The sequence below is a fragment of the Choloepus didactylus genome, chromosome 2, assembly GCF_015220235.1.
Source record: "Choloepus didactylus isolate mChoDid1 chromosome 2, mChoDid1.pri, whole genome shotgun sequence".
Lineage (NCBI taxonomy): Eukaryota > Metazoa > Chordata > Mammalia > Pilosa > Megalonychidae > Choloepus > Choloepus didactylus.
This window is the reverse complement of record NC_051308.1, coordinates 169,324,293-169,349,682: the sequence shown is the minus strand read 5'-3', so window position 1 is coordinate 169,349,682 and position 25,390 is coordinate 169,324,293. Positions and strand designations below refer to the sequence as shown.

The window sequence follows — 25,390 nt, the reverse complement described above, 5'->3', positions numbered from 1 at the left end:
TTTGATTCAATTTTTTTCCCCAAAAGCACTGTTTTTATTTATACAGAATACTGATCACTTCAGGGGTAGGAGGACTGGGAGAGGTTCCTTTTTTTCAGTCCCGGGGCCTCCCTAATATTAGTTTGTTTTTACCAAATATGTAGGTAAGTGGCATCATGGGTTTGGTAAACCAAAACATAAATTGGACTTTATATTTGTTCTTGTGCCTGTGCCATGCTGTTTTGATTACTCTGGCTTTGTAATAAGTTTTAAGATTAGAAAGTGTAAGTCAACCAACCTCATTCTTCTTTTTCAAGATGGCTTTTGGTATTTGGAGCCCCTTACCCTTCCATATAAATGTGCTGATTGGCTTTTCCATTTCTGCAAAGAAGGTTACTGGAATTGCATGGAATCTACAAATTGCTTTGGGTAGAACTGACATCTTAATAATATTTAGTCTTGAAATCCATGAACACAGAATGTCTTTTCATTTATTTAGGTCTTCTTTGATTTCTTTCAACAATGTCTTGTAGTTTTCTGTATACCAATTCTTTACATCCTTGTTTATATTTATTCCTAGATATTAAATTCTTTTAGTTGGTATTGTGAGTGGAATTTTGATCTTGATCTCTTCTTCCAATTCTTCATTGCTTGTATATTTAAACAGTACTGATTTTTGGGTGCTGATCTCGTAACCCACCACTTTAATGATTTCATTTACTAACTCTTAGAGCTTTGTTGTGTATTTTTCAGGATTTTCTGTATATAGGATCATATCATCTGCAAAGAGGGGAAGTTTTACTTCTCCCTTTCCAATTTGGATACCTTTTACTTCTTTTCTTTTGTCCAACTGCTCTGGCAAGAACTTCCAGTACAATGTTGAATAACAGTGATGATGGTGGGCATCTTCGTCTTGTTCTTCATCTTGGAGGGAAAGTTTCCAGTCTTTCACCATCAAGCAGGATGTTAGGTGTGGGCTTTTCATACATGCCTTTTGTCATGTTGAGGGAGTTTCCTTCTATTCTTAGTGTTCTAAATGTTTTATCAAGAAGAGATGCTGTATTTTGTCAAATGCCTTTTCTTTACCAATTGGAATGATCATGTGTTCTTTCCCTTCATAATGTTAATGTGGTATATTACATTACTTGATTTTGTTATATGTTGACTCCAACTTGCATACCAGGGATAAATCCCACCAGATCATGGTGCATAATTTTTTTAGTATGCTGTTGGAATGGGTTTACTAGTAATTTGTTGAGGATATTTGCATCTATATTAATAAGAGATATTGGTCTGTAGTTTTCTTTTCTTCCGGTATCTTTATCTGACTTTGGTATGAGGATTATGTTGGCATAATAGAATGAATTGGGAAGTATTTCCAACCCCTCAATTTTTGGAAAAGTATGAGCAGAATTGGAGTTAAGTCTTCTTGAAATGCTTGGTTGAATTTCCCTGTGTAGCCATCTGCTCATGGGATTTTCTTTGTTTGTGAGGTTTTTTTTTTTCCATGTAATAAACTGATTTTATTAATTAGCAAAATATTTTTAGAGGTATCTGTTAATTTAAAAATCTTTGAATCCAGAAAAATTATCTTTTAAACATATTCCAGGTTCTAATGATTTTATTTATGAAAAGATCAAATCTGAAGCTATATAAAGTTCAACAAAAAGCATCCCTTTTTCAATTGCTGAGTAAATCTATGTAAAAAAATTTTCCTGTCCCTATAAAACAAACTAAATGATAGTTTTAATATAAGGAAATACAAACATTTACTTTCAAATAGCCAATTTGCATCATCAAAAAAGAAACAGGATGTTCTTTCCTTTCGCCTCAGTCAAATCAGTGGACAGTATTGTAAAACTTAAAAACTCCACTGGCTATCATCAGAATAACCACAGAACTAGAGCAGCACAGATGTGAAACTATTTCTCTACATTCTAGAAGGCAGAACTTTGGGTGCTCTAACTTTACAAGTAAAAGTAGCACAGGCAGGCAAAAGCTTATAATAAATGCACACCAAAACTGGGGCCTAGGTGAAGTTATCCAATTGGTTACTGCTTTTACAGAAACCAAGACAAATCTGAAATGGAGTAAGAAAACAAACTTTGCCACATTTACAGGAATCACAAACTTCTTGTATCCTCATGCTTGTATGTAGTTTTGATACACATTGTAAATGCTTCAGTATTCAGGAAGTAGAGTATTGTTGACAAGTGGCATGAGAATTCTTCATGCTTCTGATACTTCAGATTTGCTGAGTGCAATAGCCAGTTGTAAGCCTTCTTGCTCTTACTGATTCATTCGGGTAAGCCTCTGCTTTTTCTCTTTCACTTTCCCTCTTGGCCTATTCAACCATGTCTTCTTCAGAGGGATAAGCCCCAAAGTTAGCAAAATTGCTTGGGTCAGCCTCTTTATTGGTAATGGTAGTAGCAGAAGTGAATGGATCACAAAACATATCAGGATCTTTTTCTTTGAGCTATCATTGCATGGGAAAGTCTGAAATGGATTATTCAGTTTAAAGGGATCAGAAGAATCCAATTTGTTGACAGGTCTTTTTCCAGGTGGTGGTGGGCAGGGCCTTATTGGAGTTCCAATCTTTGGTGGCAGTGCTGGGTGTACATCTTCACTTTTGACTAATGTTTCCCCAAACACATTTTCGGTAATGACCACATTGCTGACAGAGCTCGATGTGCCAGAACTAAAAGGATTTTCATTGTTGAGCAACAATGTGCTGAAGTCATCAAATCCATAACCAATTAATTCATTTCCAAAAACAGAGGATCTGTGACTATGTATTACTGCTATTGCTGACTGTAGGATTTGAAATGGGAAAATGATCAGAAGAAGACTGCTTGAAGAACTAGATGCAAATGTATCTGAACATCTGAAAGGTTCACCTCCTAATAGATCAATTTTCCCAAAAGGATCATCTGGAAAGGATCACTGCCAACAAAAGGATCAGACTGGAAGAAATCCAAGTTTGTATTTGCAACTGGATCTGTCAGTGATCCCGATTCCACATTAAAATGTTTGCCATTTGAATGTTTGCCACTGTTAAATTCAGGACAAAGTTTTTCATTATCAGCTGCAATCACCACTTCCTGTTTGTCAGTCACATCAGAAGGTGTATTTCAGGACTACTTGCTGGAGACTCCTTGTGTTTGGGCTCAGACTCTAGATTGCTCTGGCCTTCAGTGTGCTCATTAAGGTTTGCTCTTTCACTGCTTTTAGGGCTGAGGCTGCAATAATCTGTAGCACCATTTCCAGGAAAGCTGGGTGGGCACTAATTTAATTGATTACTACAGTATTCCAGCTTTTTCATTTCTATCAGTTCCACTTGTGTTGAACTGATTTCCTGTTGTGAGTCTTGCAGATGCTGCTGAAGAGGTTTCAGCTGAACTTTCCTTGATTCCACACTCACCTCTAATTCAGCTGTTTCTTGCTACAGGTGGCACAGCTCTTTCCTGGCTTGGGTCAGTTTTTCTGATAGGTGGAGATCTGCAATTCTTGACTAGTTAACTCAGCTTTCAGAGAAGAGATCAGCAGGGACTCCTCAGTACATTTCTTTCGGACTTCCTTGCATTGCTCCTCCAGCTGGGCTTTCTGCTCATCCAGTCCATCAAGGAGCTCCCATACTTGGTGTTTCTGGGCCTATAGCTTTTGCTGATCAGTATTCTCTTTTTGAACTTTTTTAATTGTAAGCATTTAGAGCTACAAATTTCCATCTCAGCACTGCCTTTGCTGCATTCCATATGTTTTGGAATGTTGTATTTTCATTATCGTTTACCTTAAGATATTTCCTAATTTTGCTTCTGATTTCCTCTTGAACCCATTGTTTGTTTATGAGTATGTTGTTTAATTTCCACATATTTCTGAATTTTCCATTTCTCCCTCTGTTACTGATTTCTGGCTTCATTCCATTGTGGTCAGAGACTATACATTGCATAATTTCAATATTTTTGAATTTATTGAGACTTGTTTTGTAACCTAACATATGGTATCTCCTGGAGAATGATCCTTGTGCACTCGAGAAGAATGTTTCTGTTTCTGCTGGGTGAAGTGTTCTATATTTGTTTGTTCAGTCTAATTTGTTTAGAGTAACATTCAAGTCTTGTATTTCTTATTGATCTTCTGACTAGATGTTCTATCCACTATTGAGAGTGGTGTATTAAAGTCTGCTACTATTACCGTAGAATCATCAACCTCCCCCTTCAAATCTGTCAGTATTTGCCTCATATCTTTTAGGGCTCTGCTGTTAGGTGCATCTATATTTATAATTGTTACACCTTTGTTGTTAACCAGTCCCCTTTATCAAGATATAATGACCATCTTTGTCCCTCGAAAATGTTTTTGACTTAAAGTCTATTTTATCTGATATTAGTATAGTTACCCCAGCTCTCTTTTTGTTACTACTTGGATGGTGTATTATTTTACATTCTTTCACTTTCAACCTATTGCATCTTTGAATTTAAGGTGAGTCTTGTGCAGACAGTATATAGTTGGGTCATGCTTTTTAAGACGTTCTGCAAATCTTTGCCTTTTGACTTTCCAGTTATTTTCCATTAACATTTAAAGTAACTACTGATAATGCAGGACTTTATTCTGCCATTTTGCTATTTAGACTTTGTCTGTTTTATACCTTTTTGCCCCTCAATTCTTCCATCAATGCCTACATTTATACTTATTTGATTTTTTGTGTTGTAGAATATTGAGTGACTTCTCTTTTCTATCTGTATAATATTTTTCATCTGTTTTCCTTGTGGTTGCCATGGGGTTAAAATTTAAAATCCTAAATATTTAACAATCATATTTGGTTTGGTACCAATTTAACCTTAATAGCATGCACATATACTTTTCCTCCCCCCACCTTTTTTAGTACTTGTTACCACTTAAATCTTTGAACATTGTATGTCCAAAACCATACATTTATCATTACTTTATATGCATTTGATTTTTAGCACCTGTAGGAAGTAAGAAGTGGAGTTACATACCAAACAATAGACTTTATAATACTGGCATTTATAATTACCCAAATGGTTAATTTTACTGAAGGTCTTTATTTCTTCATGCCACTTTGAACCACTGTCTAGTGTCCTTCTCTTTCAGTCTAAAGAAATCCTTTTAGCATTGCTCATAGGGCAGGTCTAGTGATGATGAACTCCCTCAGCTTTTGTTTAACTGAAATGTCTTAATCTCTCCCTCATTTTTGATTGAGTCTTGCCAGATAGAAAATTCTTGTTTGGCAGTTGTTTTCTTTCAGCATTTTAAATATTCCAATCCACTTCCTTCTTGCTTTCATGGTTTCTGATGTGAAATTGGCACTAAATCTAATTGGGACTCCCTGCATATAACATATCATTTTCTCTTGTAGCTTTCAGAACAAATATATGATGTTGTGTGTTCTAGTTTGCTAATGCTGTGGAATGCAAAACACCAGAGATGGATTGACTTTTATAAAAAGGGGGTTTATTTGGCTACATAGTTACAGTCTTAAGGCCATAAAGTGTCCAAGGTAACACATCAGTAATCGGGTACCTTCACTGGAGGATGGCCAATGGCATCCGGAAAACCTCTGTTAGCTGGGAAGGCACGTGGCTGGCGTCTGCTCCAAAGTTCTGGTTTCAAAATGGCTTTCTCCCAGGACGTTCCTCTCTAGCAAGCTTGCTCCTCTTCAAAACGTCACTCACAGCTGCAATCCGTTCAGTCTCTTTGAGTCAGCATGTTTTATATGGCTCCACTGATCAAGGCCCACCCTGAATGGGTGGGGTCACACCTCCATAGGAGTATCCCACCGAAGTCACCACCCACAGCTGGGTGGGTGGCAAGCAAATCTAACCAGCACCAAAACGTCTGTCCCACAAGACCACAAAGATAATGGCATTTGGGGGACACAATACATTCAAACTGGCACATTGTGTATTTTTCTTCATGTTTATCCAGTTTGATATTGTCTGGACTTCTTGGATGTACATATTCACATCTTTTGCTAAGTTTAGGAGTTCTCTGTCATTATTTCTTTGTATATTCTTTTTACCCCTTTCTATCTTTCTTCTCCTTCTTGGACTCCCATAATGCATATACTGGCATGCTTGGTGGTGTCCCAGAGGTATCTTAGGGTAGCTTTGCTTTTCACAATTCTTTTTTCTTTCTGCTCCTCAGCCTTTCTCATTTCAAGTGTCTTGTCTTTGAGTTTGTTGATTCTTTCTTCTGCCAGCTCCAATCTGCTCTTGAAACCCTCCTGAAAATTTTTCATTTCAGTTATTGTAGTTTCCAACTCCAGTAGTTCCATCTGGTTCCTTTTTAAAATTTCTATCTCTTTACTAAGATTTTCATATTGCTGATTCATTGTTTTCCTGATATCCTTTAGTTCTCTGTCCTTCATCTCCTTGAGCATTTTTAAGGCCATTTTCTGGAAAGCTTTGTTCACTATGTACACATTTTGCTCTTCTTCATTGGTGTTTTCTGTATTTTCATCTTTTTCCTTTGAATGGGCTATGATTCCATTTCTTTGTTTGTCTTGAACTCCTATGTTGCACACTGTACATTTTAATATTTTAAAATGTTAACTCTGGGATTTATTCCCTGAGATGTCTGTTTCTTGATTTTGTGATAAGATAAGAGATTTTCTTGGGTTTTAGTCTTCCTACCCAAGGTTTGCCCAAGATGAATGCAGTGTACAGGGTTTTCCCTGTCTTCCTGGGTCTATGTCTTGTCCTGGATTTTTGTCGTTCACTGTTTTAGAATTTCTCTGTTTACAGGAGTTTGGTTGTCCCCTCTGCTTCCCAGCAGACAGGCCTCCCTCCCCCACATGTTTGAAGCCAGCAAGTCTTTGCCCCAGATTATCTGCTGCTGTAGTTTCTTGTATTTCTCTCCTTGTCTCAAACTGCTTTTGCCTGGAGGACAAATTCTGGGAGAAGGGAAACACCAGAGAGAACTTTTCCAAGTCAGTCTTTACCAGCCGAAGCAGGACCAGGGACCCACAAAATGTTTGCAGGCTGGCTCCAAAGGATCCTGGGGAGGGGATCAGGAAGAGTTTCTTCCATGGCTCCCCAAAGGTGAGCTTTCTTGGCCTGCCCAGCAAATGCAGCCCTTTAACCAATTTTCCCTCACAGCCCTGAGGAGGCATAGTGTCTTTAAGTCTCCTCCACTGTGGCTTTTTGTCCAGAGTGGGTTGAAATAATGTCTGTCCTCAGACCTGGGCCCCTAGTGATCCGAAGTTGCTAATCGAAAGCCGGGATCAGTGATTGGCCATTCCCATCTCTGGTCTGGGGAAGAGGATTTTTAAATCCCTTTCTGTTACCAGCATGCTAGCCAGGGGCTGGACCGCATGATGGCCTGCTGGGAGGATGTGGGATGGGCACCAGCAGCCACTGGGAGGAGAGAGAAAATCACTGCTATTTAACATAGTTTATCAGCCTCTTACTCCTGTTCCTCCCTGGATGTTATACAGTGTTCTTCTGGCTTCTGGAGTTTCAAAATAGTTGTTTCAGACATTTCCTGCCTGTTTAATAGTTGTTGTTCTGGTTGAAGGGCTGAGTCCTGTAGCTCCCTACTCTGCCATCTTCCCTAAAATCAGTTTGGTTTTCTGAATAGTATTTTTTTTTTATTAGTTGTAATTTATACATGCTTGTGATTATAACACACAAAAAATTTCAAAATTTATTTAATATTTTGACATATACATCTTCATGTTATAATTCTTAATATCATAGTTAATAATTCTAAAAATTTAATTTAATCAATACCTCATAATTTATTTAATTCTCTTGCTTTTGGTCAGAGTGGTTCCTCTTTTTTTGATATTTTGAATAGTACTGTGATAAAACATTTTTATGTAAAGTTTTTTTCTCTTTAGTTAGTAATACATCCTTAGGAAAGGAAATGAGTGATAATTTCATTTTCTCTTAAACAGAATATTGGTTAAATAATGTTTACAATTTTAAGGAAATAAAATATTGCTACATTTAAGAGACATACAATTATTTCAAATTCCAAATGATAAAGAAAACTGTATGTCCCTTTGTGATGGTTTGAAGTTTTATGTACCCTGAAAAACACGTTCTTGAATTTAATCCATTCCTGTGAGTATAAATCCATTTTAAGTATGACCTTTTGATGAGGCTACTTCAGTTAAGCTGTGACCCACTTCATTCAAGATGGGACTTAATCCTATGACTAGAATCCATTATAAACAAACGGAATGAATATAGAGAGAAAGCAACATAGAGAAGGGAGAGACCAGCAGATGCCCCCATGTGCCTTGCTGTGTGGCAGAGAATCCAAGGATCTTTGGCAGCTGGTCTTCAGGAAGAAAGCATTACCTTGATGATACCTTGATTTGGACATTTCCTTGGCCTCCAAATGTAATCTAATAAATTTCCATCATTTAAGCCAACTAATTTCATGATGTTTGGTGTAATTAAAACACCTTTCTTCTTCCCATTCCTCCCACGCAATTTCTGAACAAACTTTTTGGTTGAATTCAGGAGTGTGTATGAATGTGTCCATATATGGACTGACATGGTCCATAGACCACAAAATAATCAACCTGATATTTAAAAGTTAATTTTCAGTCTATTTTTGCATGTATATTACAGCAAAACTAAAAGCTAGGTTCCAGTGGAAATATCGCTGGTTGGAGCAGGAGGATGGGGTTTAGCTTAGGCTAATTATCTCTGGGACCTTAGGCCATCAGAGGACTTTTTTTGGCTTTAATTTCCTCAATTGTGAATTAGGGGATCTGAATTAAATAATTTATTGGTAGATTCTGTGTTTCTAAGGTAAAATAATAACAACTTACAAGGTCTGCTTGGAAAAATCACTGTTGGGCAATCTTCAGTCAGCATAATTTGGCTGAGAGACTAAAATGGAAGGAAAAGTGTGTTAACATTTCAAAGGCTATATAATGACTACCTTTATTCTCAATATAAATTTTTTTATTTTAAAAATTTATATTCTGTAATGATCATATTATTCCAATTACTTCCCCTGATAATAATAATTGTGAGAGTAGCACACACATGTGCAAAAAATGCTCTTAAATGTCCTAAGTATAATTCAATGGGAGCAATAACAATAAAACCAGAATTGCTGAAACTGAGATATACCTTTGAAGGTGTGTAGCTTTGTTTTAGCCATATCTTACGTCTCTAATCCTTCAATATTTCTGGAAAAATGTCTTCTCTAGGAGCCATCAATATTAATTAACATAACAAAGCTTTAGAATTCCCTCCTAAATCTCAAACCTGGGAAGAGTTTAGGATTTTTTAAATGAGTGATTATCAAACTGGGTTTGGAGATAAAATTCTATTTGTTACTAAGTAGCCATGGGGCTTCATCAACACATAAATGAAATGATGACTGTAAATTACATTAGTTCCTGGCTCCTGACAGCAAAAAAAAAACCCATCCAAGTAGAGAGTTTGATGGTGTCAGGGAATAGTTGAAGCTAAACTTATTAGTCTTTCATAATACCCCAAGTCAACAAATTGATATGCTGTAAACAGTGCGTGTGGTTTTGTGACTGTACATGTGTGTGTGTTTTAACTTAGTGTTGTCTTTTGTAATACCTAAAAGATTTGGGAGCTTGTCATGTTAAAATTGAGAGTGAAACAAAAATCAAATTCTCTAGTTTTAAGCCTAAAACACACATACCGTCCCCGGCTTATCAAAATGTCTCTTGCAGAACTGTTTGTAGTATTCCCAGTAGGTTTTGTTTTTTTTGCTTTTAATTTGCATTTCTGTGTAGGTTATAAATTTTTCTGGGCACTGGGAAACACAGACCTACAAAGGAAAGGAACACAATATTGGGAACTGAATTGAGTTGAACAAACCAAGGTAGTATCCATAAAATTAGACTTTTAAATTGCCTGTCACAATAAGGAGAAAAGTACTGTTTTCCATCTAAGAAACTTAAATCAGTGTTCTAATCTTGTTGAAAAAAATGAAATTCCACATATTACTTACCAACCTCTCCCTCTTGCTCTTTGATATTGATGTTGCCTTACAACAATCAGATACTGTACAGTGATGGACTTATTTTTAACTTTTGATTTGAAATCACTGTAGCTCTATATACAGTTGTGAGAAATAATAGAGGTCCCATGTACCTTTCACTCAGTTTCTCCCAATGGTAATAACTTGCTTAACTATAATATCACAACTAGAGAACTGAAATTGATATAACCCAGTCACCTTTTTCCGATTTCACTAGTTTTATATGCACTGATTTGTGTGTGTGTATTTCCTTCATTTTTACAATTTTATGATGTGTAGATTCACAAGACCACCACCATAGGATAGTGATGAACTTTTAATAAAATATTTTCTTATGATTTTATGAATTAGTAGATAAAAGTATAATCAAAGGTTAATTTTCCCTGTCTAGTTTATGTATATACAGGGTTAGACCCTGGCTTTCTATCTTGTAGTGTGTGTGTGTGTGTGTGTGTGTGTGTGTGTGTGTGCACGTATATAAAATGGTAATTAAAAATGCTTTTAACATTGACATTTTATGTCATTACTTATTGGTGCCAATGAATTCTCAACAATTCATAAAATATAATTGGGGTTTTATCACCATGAGAAACTAACAAAATTAGGGCTATTTGCTGAACTCAATCATTATTATAGTCTTTTACCAACACCAGACAGATGTGAGGAGAGAGGTCACCTATGCAATTATGTTACATAAACGAAATATGGGGGCCTATCAATGCCAAATTTAGATCACTGTGCTAGTCCGCAGAGTCACCACAGAGAGATTGAAATCCAATTAGTAATTCTACACAGAGAAAGTAGAATCATGGAAGATGCACTCTATCGGTTTTGCTTTTTTTACAAAAATAAAATCAGTGAAAGATCATATAAAGCCATGAAAGCTGTAGTCAATCCTTGCACATTCTCTTCCACTTTCAGTTCCTCCTTGTAAAATATTCCTCAGTCCTGACTTGTGCCATCTCCTTACTGTCGTTTGGTAACTAATTCCTCTGACTTGATTTCAGCTCAATCCCTGGTTGTAGTTAGATAAAACACTACTGCTGAAGTGACTTCTCTTTTCTGTCTCTTGGCTCATGTTACTCCTGCACGCAAGGACATTTTCTGTCAACTCCACAGCTAAGTTAGTAGATGGATAAATGGATGGATGCTTCAAATCTCACAGTTAATACTGACATCTAGTAGCAGCAGCCCAAATTTTTCTAGACATTTTGACAAGGTAAACAACCCATCTCCATGTTCACACTTCCTAAAAATATGTATTTTCTCTTTCTTAGTTATTCATACACACACATGTACACACACATACAATCATATACAAATATATACCTGCAGGGGAAATCTCGTGGTTTCACAGGTATTTTTCAACAAAAGCTGAATGATTTTACAGCATCCAACATGCCCACGTTTTTGGGAAGAAGGCTACCGTTATTAATGCAAATGCCAAAAGTCCACTCTGATTGGAGCTAAGCTGAATATTTCATCAAATAGATTAGAAGATTCCTCACAGACATTTAGACCTTGCCAATTTACTTGTATGACATTCCAAAAGACAACTGAACTAGTTACTCTGTTGGATATCCTTAAGAGGATTTATAAAAATAAATACTGAAGGTACTAATGCTTTCAAAGGCTTTAAATGATGGTAGTTAACAATTGAGTTGGGACCATGACGACTTTTGCATTTATAAATACCAATACATAAAATGTATACTACACATATAAAAGTGCTATGTATGCAACATATAAATGAGGGTAATTAAAATGGTAAAAAGTTGTTTGTTAAAGAGAATCACATCAAATCTTACTCCAGACACAAATAAGCTGTTAAAAAAATAATATAGCAACTGCTCTTTATCCTCTCCCTCCATCAGAACAATTTGTTCATTTCAAATAGGGTGCTGATTAGTAGCAATCAACATATAATTAGCCAAAAATGAAGGTCACAATGAGATTAGATATCCTACTTGATCACAGTCTGTCCTTTAAATGCTTGAGATACATATCTGGACTATGCTGGCAGTTAACAACAACAACAAAAAATGCATAAAAATATGGCTTGGATCCACAGATATACCATTGTCTTGCAGCATAAACACAAGTCTGCATTATTGGCAGCTAAAATATATTCTGACTCAGTTCTGATTTCTCTGTGTGCCACAAAGGGCACTCTGAATGTAATTCCTTATCAACATTTTTACATCTTCAATTCATATAGGTTTAACACTCAAATGTTAATTAGGATTTGATGAGTAGAAGGGAGAATTACATTGGAAATTAAAAACCACATTTGCTATGAAGAAAGGATGATCTAACAATAATTTATGAAACTTTGAACACAAAAAAGCATTGTAATGTGCAAGGGATTTTTTGTTTTATTATAAGAATGATGGATTAATTTAATATTGTGGAAAAATTCCTGGGAATAGGAAGATATTAATTTATTCATTCACTCATTCAACAGATATTTATCACCCACTTTGAGCCTGTTCCAGCCACTGTGGTCATAGTTGTGAGCAAATAAGACAAAAATGTTTGCCATCAGGTAGCTCACTTTCTTGTAGTAGGAAACAGATAACAATTTACAAAAAAAAAAAAAAAAATGTTTGTTATAAGACACTAATAAACATTATGGGGCGATACAGGTGTATGTGGTAGTTTGGAGCTGCTGTGTACCCCAGAAAAGGCCATGTTCTTCAAATCCATTCTTGTGGGTGTAGACCTATTGTGGGTGGGAACTTTTGGCTACGTTGCTTCAATTGGGGTGTGACATCAAATTCAATGTGAGTCTGATTCCTTTATTGGCGAATAAAGGGCAGAAACACACACACACACACAGAGATGGGGCGGGGGGAGGAGAGAGAGAGAGAGAGAACAAAGGAGCACAAAGAGAGAAATGCCCAGAGAAGCAAGAAGGACCCATAGGAGCTGAGAGAGAGAGCCACTGAAACCAGAAACTGGGAGAGAAGGATCAGCAGACGTTGCCATGTGCCTTCCCATGTGAACCCTGGATGCCAGCAACCTATCTTCAGAGAAGGTGTCCTCTTGTTGATGTCTTAATTTGGACATTTTTCATGGCCTTAGAATTGTAACTTGTAACCTAATAAATTCCCATTGTTAAAAGCCAGTTCATTTCTTGTATATTGCATTTTGGCAGCTTTAGCAAACCAAAACAGTGTGGTTTCAATTTTAAACAAGTAGTCAAAGAAGGTCTTACTATGAAGGTGACATTTGAAGAAAGACTTGACGATGAGTGATCAAGCTATATAGAGTCTTCCATAAGAAGAGTTACAGGCAGGGAGAATAGCAAGGGCTAAGGCTCTGAGGTAGGAGCTTGTCTGGATCCTCTAAAGGATAACAAGGAGGTCAGAATGACCCAAGTGGAGAGAGAAAAGCGAAAGTAGTAAGACAGGCAGTCAGAGTTGGCCAGCCAGTGAAAAGTCTTGCAGGCTATTGTCAGGACTTCAACTTTTACTCTGAGTAACTTGGGGAGCTAGTGAGGGTGGTTTAAGCAAAGGAGAGATATAGTCTGACTTATATTTAATAGGATCACACTGGCTGCTAGGTGGAGAAGAGACGGTAGGGGGGCAAGGATAGAAGCAGAGAAACCAGTTAGGACCATTGCACTAATCTTATAAAGAAATGATGGTTCCTTGGAATAAGATAAAGGTAGTAAGAAGTAGTTAGATCTAGGGTATATTTTGAAGGGAGAACAAAGGAATTATCTGACCACTCGAACATGGGGAGTGAAAGAGAGGAATCAAGGCTAACTCCATGAGTCTGAAATGGGGGTTAGAGGAGCAGTTTTTAGAAAAAGGTTATGGATCAGAAGAATTCTATTATGGAGATGTTAAATTGGAGATGTCAGCTAAATATCTATGTAGAGACATTGCAAAGGTGGTTCGATATACAGGTCTGGAGTTCAGGGAGGGGACTGGTCTGGAAATATAAATTAGGGAGGGCAGCATATACACATTATTGAGGCCCTAAAACTGTGAGATCACCAAAGGAGTAAATGTAGATTTAAAAGAGGACTAAGTTTTGTGAGGGAGAGAATTCCAAAGTTAGCAGTTAGAAAGATAAAGAGAAACCAACAAAGGAGAATGATAGGGAGTAGCCAAAGAGTTAGGAGGAAACCCAGAAGAACGTTGTGCCCTAGAATGAAATCACAGAGAGTAAAATGCTTGAGATTGAGATTACAAAAGAATCGTAACTGTTGGTTTTGATTAGATCAAGGATTTGACCTTGGGAGCGGGAGATTGGTGGAAAACAAGATCCTGTGGTGGAAGTGGACCCAGAGCTAACATGCCAATATCCCCAGTGGGCTTTAATCTTAGCAAGAAATGAGATGTAAAAAGTCTTAGAGAAACATGAGAAAGCAAAGCAATAAAACAGAATTTTGAACTAAGTCTAGGGTAGATCTTTAGGTATGCTTACTAATACATGGAACTAACAAGAAGCAAATTAAGTCAGATGTTTACCAAGTTTTTGAAGTAGTTGTATTGCAAAACTAATCATGAGCTAGCCTGAAAAAATCTTTTCTATTAAAGTAATCTCTGAGGGGCTAAATTTGCATGGCAGGAAGTAAGCTTCAAAAGCTATATGGCCTCTAAGGGAGGTATATTTTCCAATGCTGATCTATAGTATGGCCTGGAGAATAATGAACAGGAAATCACCTCCCAGATGAGAGAGCAAAGGGCCATAGGAAGCAATGGGCTAGGGAGTTCCTCTCAGAGAACATAAACCTGGTCTAATAAAGGACTCTCCTCCATCACCAGGGCAAGGGCCATCACAGGGCCCATTCAGTAGATTCCATCTGTGCCAGGCACCATAGACTGCTAGGTATATATCACTCCTCCATTTCTGAATGGGCATTTGTGTAGCAATTCTCTTATCTCTGCTCTCCATTGTGTATTTAGTGTGCAGGGTCAAATCACGTGCCTTTTAGTTTGTAGGAGTCACATCCAGACTTAATGGAAAGGATTGTGCATCCGTCCTGGACTTTGGCCCAAAGACATTACTGTATGGTACGCTGGTTTCTCTCCCTTGGGAATAAGAAGAGTGTACTGGAGGCCAGAGGGATAGACTATGGAAAATATGTCCAGCTGTCACTGAAATTTATGCTTCTTTTTCCATGGTACAGAAGAGACTGCCAAGACCACAACTCCATTATTCAATTCCTTCCTCCTTTCTTTGGGGTGTGACCATTTAAAAATAGGTCATGTCTATGAAACATGAATGGAAATGCAACATGTGACATTTCTGATCCAAAGCATTTAAGAGTAGGGTGCTTTGTTCATCCCCTCTTTCCCCTTCTGAGAACTAGAAAAAGGTGAGGAGGAGAAATTAGGGGATGGCAGAGCCATCAGATGAAAGGACCCTGAGTCCCTGAGTGAACACAGAGGAGAGTCATCCACTGACCACACACACACACACACACACGTACTTTGTACTGTTATGCAGACAAGACATAAACTTTGTTGTGTTAAGTTGCTGAAAAATTGCAGTTCATTAGTTATAGTAGATAGTATAACTCTTTCTAATACAATACTGATCTTGAGAAAAATCTCTCTGTTTCTCTAAGCTGCAGTTTATTCAATCATAAAAGTAGTTAGTTGAATAAGCTAATCAAGGGGGTTCCTTAGAGAGTCTAAAATGATTAATCTCTGCTTAGTTTTATTGTACATGAATAAACATGAATTCATATTTATGTCTGACCACCTTCCAAAAATTCATAATTAACCTCAGACAGAACTCAAATGGAACTTCTGAGTTCTTTCATCCCAAATGTTCAGAATTGCTAATACCAGTGAGCCATCTTTTGACTTACCTGTGTGGTAGGGCACTGTAGGTTTATCATCACTGAGGGATTGCTACATTTTAGAAGGTTAAAGTAAAACAAAATAGTCTTGTTCCTGTTAAGAAAGAAAACAACATAAAATAATTCAGTGACTGTGAAAATGTTCCATACCATTTTAGACCCCAAACACTTTTAATACTATCCTTAAACATTGTTTTCATTTTTTTCTAGACAGTTGCAATATATTCCCCAACTACCCTTTAACTTGCTGAACATTTAAAATACCTTTTTTTAAATAGTAAAAGATTGAAATAATCAAATTGCCCATTAACAACAGATTGCTTAAATAAAGGATTGTACATCCATAAAGTGGACTAGCACATTGTCATTGAAAATAATGTTAAAGAACACATTTAATGCATGGTGAAAATAATGTTAAAGAAAAAATTTACTGCAGGGAGAAATTTACAGTACATTGATTTTTAAAAGCAAAATACTAAAGAGTACTAAAATACTATAATTTTCTAAAAATAGGTGTAACATGCAGAAACAAATTATTATATTGGGATGGTAGAATTACATTTGATTAGTTATTTTTTGCATGTGTCTTTATGGAATTTTGAAAATAAACATGTATTACTTTGATAATCTGAAAAAGGCTAAATTGGGTGACATTTTCCCTGAGTTCAAAATTATAGTCAATGATATAGTAAAGGGACAGGCTAACATTCATTATCACTAGCATTGAATGAAGTATTATTCTGCATTTGGCAAGCCACTGATCTCTTTTGAATGTTTTCTCATGAGTAAAATGGAATAATACCAGCTTTAGCAGTGAATTTGGTTAGACAAAATAAGATATAATGTATAGTAGACTCAAGACAAGTGGTTGTCCAACTTTAGCATGCAGCAGTAAAACCTGGAATTTTTGTTAAAAATCCTGATTCCTGTGTCTTTCTCAACTCTCCAGAAACTCTGGAGATGGGACCCAGAAATTAGCATGTTTTTAACTAAACTTCCCTGTGGTTTCAGAAATATGTGAGCTATAAAACCACATCTTAAGAAATACAGTCCTAAACATTCAAGAAGTCTGTTTCCCAAAACCTTAATTAATGTGACTATAGCATAAAATGTTGAAGAAGTGGTTCAGTAATACTTTCGTATTAACTCACAATCAGAAAGTAGGATTCATAATCAAGGATAAAGAAAGCCCCCCCCCACTAGAAATTGGGGCCAGATCCTTCTATCACTTCTGCCCCAGTCCTGTTCCCCTTTACACAAAGAGAAGATGGCAGGAGGGAGGGAGGTTGGAGACAGTGGAATTAGCAGGAGACAGTGGAGATGGCAGGATACAATTGGTTAAGAAGATTTCCCTTCCTTTTCCCACTGAGGAGAGGGTAGATTTTCTCTTCCCAATTCCAAGCTAGAGAGGGCTCTGAGTGAATTCCTCATAGAGACTAAGCCTGTAAGGAGGGCAGACCAGAATTTCATTTTCCAGTTGGACACCTATATATGGTAGCCTGCTGTGCCCATTTGGATAGGGAAAAATGAGACCCAAAGAGACCACAAGAAAACTGAAAAGAGGCAATGGGATGAAGAAAGGGCAGCAGTGAGATCTCTCACATCAAAGAAATATTCAGTGAGGACCCAGAGAATTTCTGTAACCCATGAGAGACCAGTCTTTGGATGCCTATCTCAAAGAGGGAGTTGATGCCCAATCAGTTATGTCTTAGCTGCAGTGGCCTTTAAGAGCTAGGACAGCAGGCAGGAAAGTAATAGACAATTATCCCTTTCCTTCTCCTTCCATCCCTTACAGCACACTGAAAGAGCTAGAATCAGCAAGACAGGAAACTAAAGGGAAATAGCAGACCAGACCCTCTGTCCACTGCAAGTCTCTTTACTAATGTCAAATCTAAGCTATGGAATTGGAGGAACTGAGAGTGAAGTTTTAAATTGGACTGCACTGAACTTTTTAATGACGGAAAATTTCTGCAAAGTTGTGATATCTGCTTGGGATAGAAAAGGGTAAAGAAAGGGAGATATGGAAGAGCATTTTTAAAAGCAATGATAGAAGAAAAATAAAACCATATTCTCATCCCATTGAGTTCAGATGGCTAAACAATTTGGTTATAAATTCATACACAATGTGCATGAGGCCACTTTGAGATCCAGATGTTGTTAGCTTGGTTCTCTCACTACCCAAGCTACTACATTACCCACATAGTCTCAGAGTGCATGTGATTCAAATTCATACCTAGACAAAGGAATAAATTATTCATGTCATGGACGGTTGGAATCCATAGGAGTCATTACAAATGTGAATGATGTATCAGTAAGTGTTAAAGGTCCACCTTAGGAAAAGTAATTTATAAACTGTAAAGTGCTATATAAACTTGTCATTCACCAGATTGTGCTATCTTCAAGGGTTGGATTTATACGTTATTCATCTTCATATCCCTACTTGCCAGCACTTAGCTTAGTACTTTGTCCATTCTAGGTACTTATCAAATGTTGTAGAATGAATGAAATCAGTTCCAGATTAAGTTTTTACAAAGTATTAGTTAAAGTGTTCCTTAGCTTTTCACCACAAATCTATAGTCATTCTACCACAGTTTCTCTGATATCCTTAAACCTGAGTAGACCTCAGATTACTTAGGCACAAAGGAGACAGCAATGGTTGCAGCTGAGCAATTCTCTAGGTATTAAAGAAAGTGAGTCATTATTTAATGTGAACCATAATTCCACCAAAAAGAAAAAAGAAAATAGAAACATCTTCAAACTTCTAGTTCAAGATGATGTACCAAGCACTTAAGTCCACTCCTCCATTCTTGAGACCCACTGAGATAAAAGCATAAAAGTATGAAAAGGAATAAAGCTCATCACACCAGCTAGGGATGTGGAGGATGGGATTTGGTCATAATCACACAAGAAGATTCAACAATTTCTGAAATATGGAGGGTGTGTTGAATGATGAACACACCAAGTAGAATCTACAGAGAGGGTGGGACATGATTCGACTGTTAGAAATCATGAGAGAAACTGGACTCAGAGTTCCTCCTGAAAAGAGGAAGATTAATTCAAGGTTTATATATAGGTTTATTGAAGGCACATGAAAAGACTACGAATCAGCACCTCTGCATTTCCCCACATCCCTACACTTAGAATTCGAGCCATCAGGCACTTACCCTCAGGTAAAACCAAGGGTTCTCTTTTGTTGAATGAATCCTCTGAGGAGAGCAAGGGCTTTTATGGGATTTGGTTCCCCAGCCTACAACTCTCCACATTCTGGCATTTCAAAAGCCCCTGCCTAACAGCATCTCACCAGTTCTTGTGAAATCTGACAGCCAACATAGCCCCTTCACCCCACACAGGGCAGAGGCTTAGCTGACAAACTGACCTACTAATATAGCAGCAGAGCAAATTCACATAAGCAACCCAGTCCTCATTACTGTACTAGGAAGGGATAATTATCATCAAGCATATAAAAAAAATCAGAACACTGAAGAGAAAGACTAAGATAAACAGAAGAACTGATGATGGATGAAGTAAAAATAATTCAAGGGATAGAAAGGCCTTTTAAAAAACTCCAATATATTAGAGGAATATATTCAGATTAATTCTAGAAGATTATCCACAAAACAAAAATATAATATTATTAAAAAAGGAATAATTAAAGAACAAGAAATGGCTTTCAGAGATTAAAAATGTGATTACCAAAAGAAAAAAAAAATCAAAGATAGGACTAGAAAAAATTGGGGAAATCTCCTAGGATATAGAAAAGAAATTAAGAGATGAAAAATATAAGGGAAAAAAGAGGCAATGAGACCGATCAGAAAGATCCAATGTATAAAAGAGTTCTAAAGAAAGAACTGATAAAATGAAGGGAATAAAAATTGCAAAGTAATAATTTTAGAGAGCTGAAGAGAGTCAGAGTTCTTCAGAATTAAAGGACCCATGTAGGACTGAATAATAATAATAATAATAATAATAATAATAATAATAATAATACCCATGTAAAATACATTAGTGTGAGATTTCTGAGCACCACACCAAGAATAAAAGAAATGATTTTAAAAGCTTCCCAAAAGAAAAAGTCATCAGAAGAAGTGTGAAAAAGACTGGCATTAGACAATTGAATGCAGAAAACAATGGGAAAATGTCTTCAAATTTCTGAGGGGAATTGTCTTTCAAGCCACAATTCCGTAACTAAACTCTCAATTAAATATAAAGAGAGAGAATTAGGACATTTGAAGGTTCTTAACAAATTTACTTCCTATTCTCCTTTTCTCAGGAAGATAATTGAAAATGTTCTCTAACAAAACAAGGAAGTCAACAAAGAAACAAATTTTGGGGATATAGGAAACAGTGCATGGAATATACTTACAATAAAAATTATTCGTTGTTTACGTGGAATCAAAATTTAACTGGGCATTCTGTATTTATGTTTGCTAAATCTAACAACTCTAGGAAAAGGAGCCAATCTAATAAGGCAGAAAAGTCTCAGAATTAATGCTATGCAGTAGGCCTAGAATTCAACACATCAGAATGGAGCAAAAGATAGAAACTCTGTAAGGTATATCTTCAGAGAAAAGAGAGTCTCTGAAAAATACTGTGATTAAGATGGTTGTAAAATCTGTGGTCCTGACAAAGATTTTTCAAGAAAAAAACTTTCAGGCAAACAAAAATTAGGCAAGAATATCATTGTCTCATTTTGAAGCAAACTAAAATGTGAAATGATCCTAAGCTACTAACAAAGTGTAAGATTTGATGTTTATATCAGAGACATGATAGAAAGGAAATTCATCTGGCAGTGAATAAAGTTGATGTAGCTATAATGAAGTAAATGTTTTTATTGTTTCCAGCTTTTTGAATCAAGCTACCAACAGAAGATGAAGGACAAAACATGAAAGATTCGGCTGAGGTTGCAGAACTGAACATAAATGGTGATAAATTTGGCAGAGTAAAAGTGGAAGGTGATGGAAAAAGAAAGATGGAGAGATGGGGAATAATGTGCTTCTCTTACATGAAGAGGAGTTGAGGCACTGACTAAAGTTAATGGAACAAGAAATAAATGTCTTAATATACTATTTAAAGTCACAAAAGCCCCATACAGAAATCTAAAAATAATAATATAGCTATCAAACATGGGAAGAAGAGGGGGATCAGGAAAGAGATAATGTAAAAAAATTAAACCTTCATTTATCATAGTAGGCTGTTAATGAATACTTACAAAGCACAAAATAAAAGAATCAAGATATTATTTAAAGTTGTATTAAAAAAAAAACTGCCAGGAAAACTAAAACCAGAGAGAGATGAGATTGTCTCTGTGGAATGAAACTGGGTTGAAATGTGCTTGGAGGGGAGACCATTGCTTTTATTGTAAAGTTCTTCATTACTGTTTGGTTTACTTTCATGTGCATATATTATTTTCATACAAATTAAAAAACTTAAGCCAAGAAGATCTGGGTTGGTGGTGTGTTTAGTCAAACAGATTTATGGACTTCCTTGCCGTTTTATGAGAGGGTCATCACTGAATTGAAGACAAAGTTGTTATTGCTTCATTTAGAAGACAAATGGAATACAAAATTTATAGGAAAATCTTTGTCCTCTTAATTGTTCCTGTTTCCCTATCTGAACCTCATACTGGAGAAATGGGTATTTCAGTCTGTCTAACTTGGTAATAATGCTGCATCAGACAATATTCAAAGTTGTTCTAATACAATCTTTATAAACTGAAGTTTTTATAATAGCCAGAAGGTGGCATCAAAATCAATCGGGTTCTTGCTTTTCAGTGGAAATCCCAAGAAACTGCCAGTTAAGAAAAGGTCTATAAACAGGGGTCCTGAGCAACTTCATTGAAACTCAAAAGTCAGAGAAAGTTACACCCATCACAGAGCACTTTGTTTTCTTTACACTGATTCCCACCTCAGGATCAAATTACTCTCTTATCTGTGCAATCCCTTTATTCTCATTCATTTAATGATGCATTTACTGAGCACTTACTACAATGTCAGGCAATATTGTAGGTGCTGAGGATGCAACCATGAAAAAGACAGAGAAGGTCTCTGCTCTCAAAGGGTTTTGGGTCTTGCATGAGGGAACAGATAAATAAATAAACAAATTAATAATCAAGATAAATTCAGGTAGTCTTAAGAACCCAAGATAATCAGTCAGGGTCTCATGCCAAAGAATAACTAGGGAAAGGGATGGCAGGAATAAGTGTATGTACTGCTTCAGATGGGATTGCCAGCATTACATTTTATACTTAAAACAGCACACTGCAGTGAACATACTAGATTGAGATACATTGATTTTGTTTTGTTTTGTTTTGTTTTCTAATTTTTATTTTGAAATAAATTCAAACTTACAGTAACAGTTGCAAAAGGAATACAAACCCCATACACAGAACTCCAACATACCCCAACCCCCCACCACCGATAACCCGATCTACCAACTTTAATATTTTGTCACTGTACCATTTCTTTCTTTCTTTCCCTCCCTCCCTCCCTCCCTGTCTATCATCTATCATCTATTGCTTTGTCTTCTAAACATATGAGAGCAAGTTGCACACATCCTTGAACAAATAATATAATTCACATATACATTTCCTATGAACAAGAATATTCATTTATGTAATTACATTAAGTTTAGTTAAGAAGTTCAAGAAATTTAACATTGATATAAAGCTTACATTCTATATTTCACTTTTTTTCTTATGTCCCAATTGTGTCCTTTTGAACCTTTTCTCCTCCATTCTTAGATCTCATCCAGGATCATCTATGGCATTTAATTGTCATTATCTATTTAGACTGTCTTTTTTTTTCAGTTGTGGAAACATATATACAGCATAAATCTTCCCATTCCAACCCCTCCCAAGCATTCCATTTAGTGGGATTAATCACATTCACAATGTTGCAATGCCATCACCTTCCCACCATCCATCACTAGAAATTTTTCTTCACCCCAAACGGAAACCCTACACTCATTTCTTATTAACTTCCCATTGCCCCTTCCCCACTTCTCGTATCCCATACTGTACTTTTCATCTCTAGGATCATATTCTCTGATACTTTCTTTGTGTTTACCATGGAGCTTTAAATTTAACATCTTAAGTCTGTAACAATTTTGTTTTCTTTGAGACCAACTTAACTTCATAGGACATAAACTATGTTCCTATTCTCCCTCATTCCCCCACCTTTATATAGTTCTTGTCAAAAATTACGTATTTTACATTGAGTCCAAAACCACTGATTTATCATTATACTTTATGTATTTTAGATCCTGTAGGAAGTAAATAGTGGAGTTACAAATCAAAAATACAGTAGTAATGGTATTTATATTTACCATGTGCCCTTTACTGGAAATTTTTATTTCTTCATGTGGTTTCAGTCAATTGTTTAGTGTCCCTTCCTTTCAGCCTGCACAATTCCCTTTAGCATTTCTTATAGGACTGATCTACTGGTGATGAAGTCCCTCAGCTTTTGATTATCTGGGAATGTTTTCATCTCCCCCTCATTTTTAACCTCCAGGTGTTTGTGAATTTTCTAAGTCTCTGATGATTATCGACTTCTATTTGTATTCCATTGTGGTCAGAGAATGTGCTTTGAATAATTTCAATTTTTTAAAATTTATTGAGGCTTGTTTTATGTCCCAGCCTATGATCTATTCTGGAGAAAGTTCCGTGATCACTAGAGAAGAATGTGTATCCTGGTGATTTGGGATGTAATGTTCTATATATGTCTGTTAAATTTCTCTCTATCTCTCTCTACTTTCTTTGTTTCTCTGTCAGTAGGGCTCCCTTTAGTATCTGAAGTAGGGCAGGTCTTTTATTAGAAAAGTCTCTCAGCATTTGTTCGTCTGTGAAAAATTTAAGCTCTGCCTCAAATTTGAAGGAGAGTTTTGCTGGATAAAGTATTCTTGGTTGGAAATTTTTCTCTCTCAGAATTTTAAATACATCATGCCACTGCCTTCTTGCCTCCATAGTGGCCATTGAGTAGTCACAACTTAGTCTTATGTTGTTTCCTTTGTTTGTGGTGAGTTGCTTTTCTCTTGCTGCTTTCAAAACTTGGCCCTTCTCTTCAGTATTTGACAGTCTGATCAGAAAAAGTCTTGGAGTGGGTTTATTTGGATTTATTCTATTTGGAGTTTGCTGTGCATTTATACTTTGTGTATTTACATTGTGTAGAAGGTTTGGGAAGTTTTCCCCAACAATTTCTTTGAATACTCTTTCAAGACCTTTACCCTTCTCTTCCCCTTCTTGGACACCAATGAGTCTTATATTTGGATGTTTTATTTTATCTATCATATCCCTGAGATCCATTTCAATTCTTTCAATTTTTTCCTCATTCTTTCTTTTGTTCTTTCATTTTCTGTTCTGTGGTTCTTGAGGTCACTGAGTTGTTGCTCAGCTTCCTCTAGTCTTGTACTATGAGTATCCAGGATCTTTTTAATTTGGTCAACAGTTTCTTTTATTTCCGTAAGATCATCTATTTTTTTAATTTACTCTTGCAATTTCTTCTTTATGCTCTTTTAGGGTCTTCATGCCCTTTATATCCTGTGCCATGCTCTTTTTCATGTCCTTTATATCCTGTGCCATGCTCTCATTGTTTGTCTTTAGTCCTTTGATTAATTGCTTCAAGTACAGTGTCTCCTCTGATCTTTTGATTTGGGTGTTTGGGTTTGGTTATCCATATCGTCTGTTTTTTTCATATGCTTTAAAATTTTCTGTTGTTTTTGGCCTCTTGGCATTTGCTCTACTTGACAGGGTTCTTTTAAGATATGAAGGATTATTCAAAGCCTAATCTCTAATTTGGTGATCTACAGCTTGGTGGTGTACACTTTCTCTAACTAACCAGCAGATGGCATCTGCGACTCACCTATTCCCCTCAAATCAGTTCTCCCCAACTTTGTCTTTGTGGTGTGTGTGTGTCTGGTTCTTGTGGGGTCCAATTTGTGCACCAAGTTTGGGTGTGTTGGTGCTGTCCACCCTGAATGTGGGGCGTGTGTCTGAGCAGTTAGGAAGGCAGGGAAGCTTTAATAATCAAACCTCCCAGGTGTTCCTGGAGATTTAAGGCTGTTGCAAGAGTCTAAACTTTCATTTCAGTCTTGCCACAGATTGTCCCTGCCACTGACCCACAAGTCCTTGGTATTGGCGTAGGATCCCTGGGCTTTCCGAGTGGGTCCCTCTTCCCAGCCATGCCCTTCTAGGGCCTTTGCTGAGGGACGGCTGTGCTACATCACAAGTGCATGCTGTCCCTCAAGGGAAGCCCTGGGCCATCGGGCCGTGCAGGGGCGTTCTCAGCCTGCTATAAAGATGGCTGAATGGGGCATGTTAACCTCCCCCTATTTGCACAGCTCCACCTTCCTAGCTCCAGGACAACCAGCTGTGGGCATGAGAAAGGCCACTGTCCACACCTGATATTGTGGTGTGTGCGCAGTGTTGCGGGAAATGCTTACCATCACACTGGGTCCCTGGGTGTGGCTCTGGTCTGTGGCTTCAGTGCTGGGCAGGAGTGTTCCCAGCCCACCGGGAAGATAGCTGCAAGGGGCATGGCTTCTTTCTCCTTTTGGCTCACCTGTGCCCTCCCTGCTCCAAGACAATTAGCAGTGGGTCCA

At 36.9% G+C, this 25,390-nt stretch overlaps 1 protein-coding gene and 1 pseudogene across 3 annotated transcripts in view; both read right to left on the bottom strand.

Moving 5' to 3' along the window:
* SLC44A5 (solute carrier family 44 member 5) overlaps positions 1-25,390 on the bottom strand; it is a 386,861-nt gene that overhangs the window by 40,161 nt on the left and 321,310 nt on the right. For all 3 annotated transcript variants that reach the window (XM_037826900.1, XM_037826902.1, XM_037826901.1), the window contains 3 exons: positions 15,806-15,890; positions 9,634-9,762; positions 8,780-8,840 (listed from right to left, as the gene is read on the bottom strand). In XM_037826900.1, the coding sequence (XP_037682828.1) occupies positions 8,780-8,840; positions 9,634-9,762; positions 15,806-15,890 (275 nt within the window). The remainder of the gene's footprint in view (positions 1-8,779; positions 8,841-9,633; positions 9,763-15,805; positions 15,891-25,390) is intronic.
* On the bottom strand, positions 2,209-3,869 carry LOC119527160 (annotated as a pseudogene).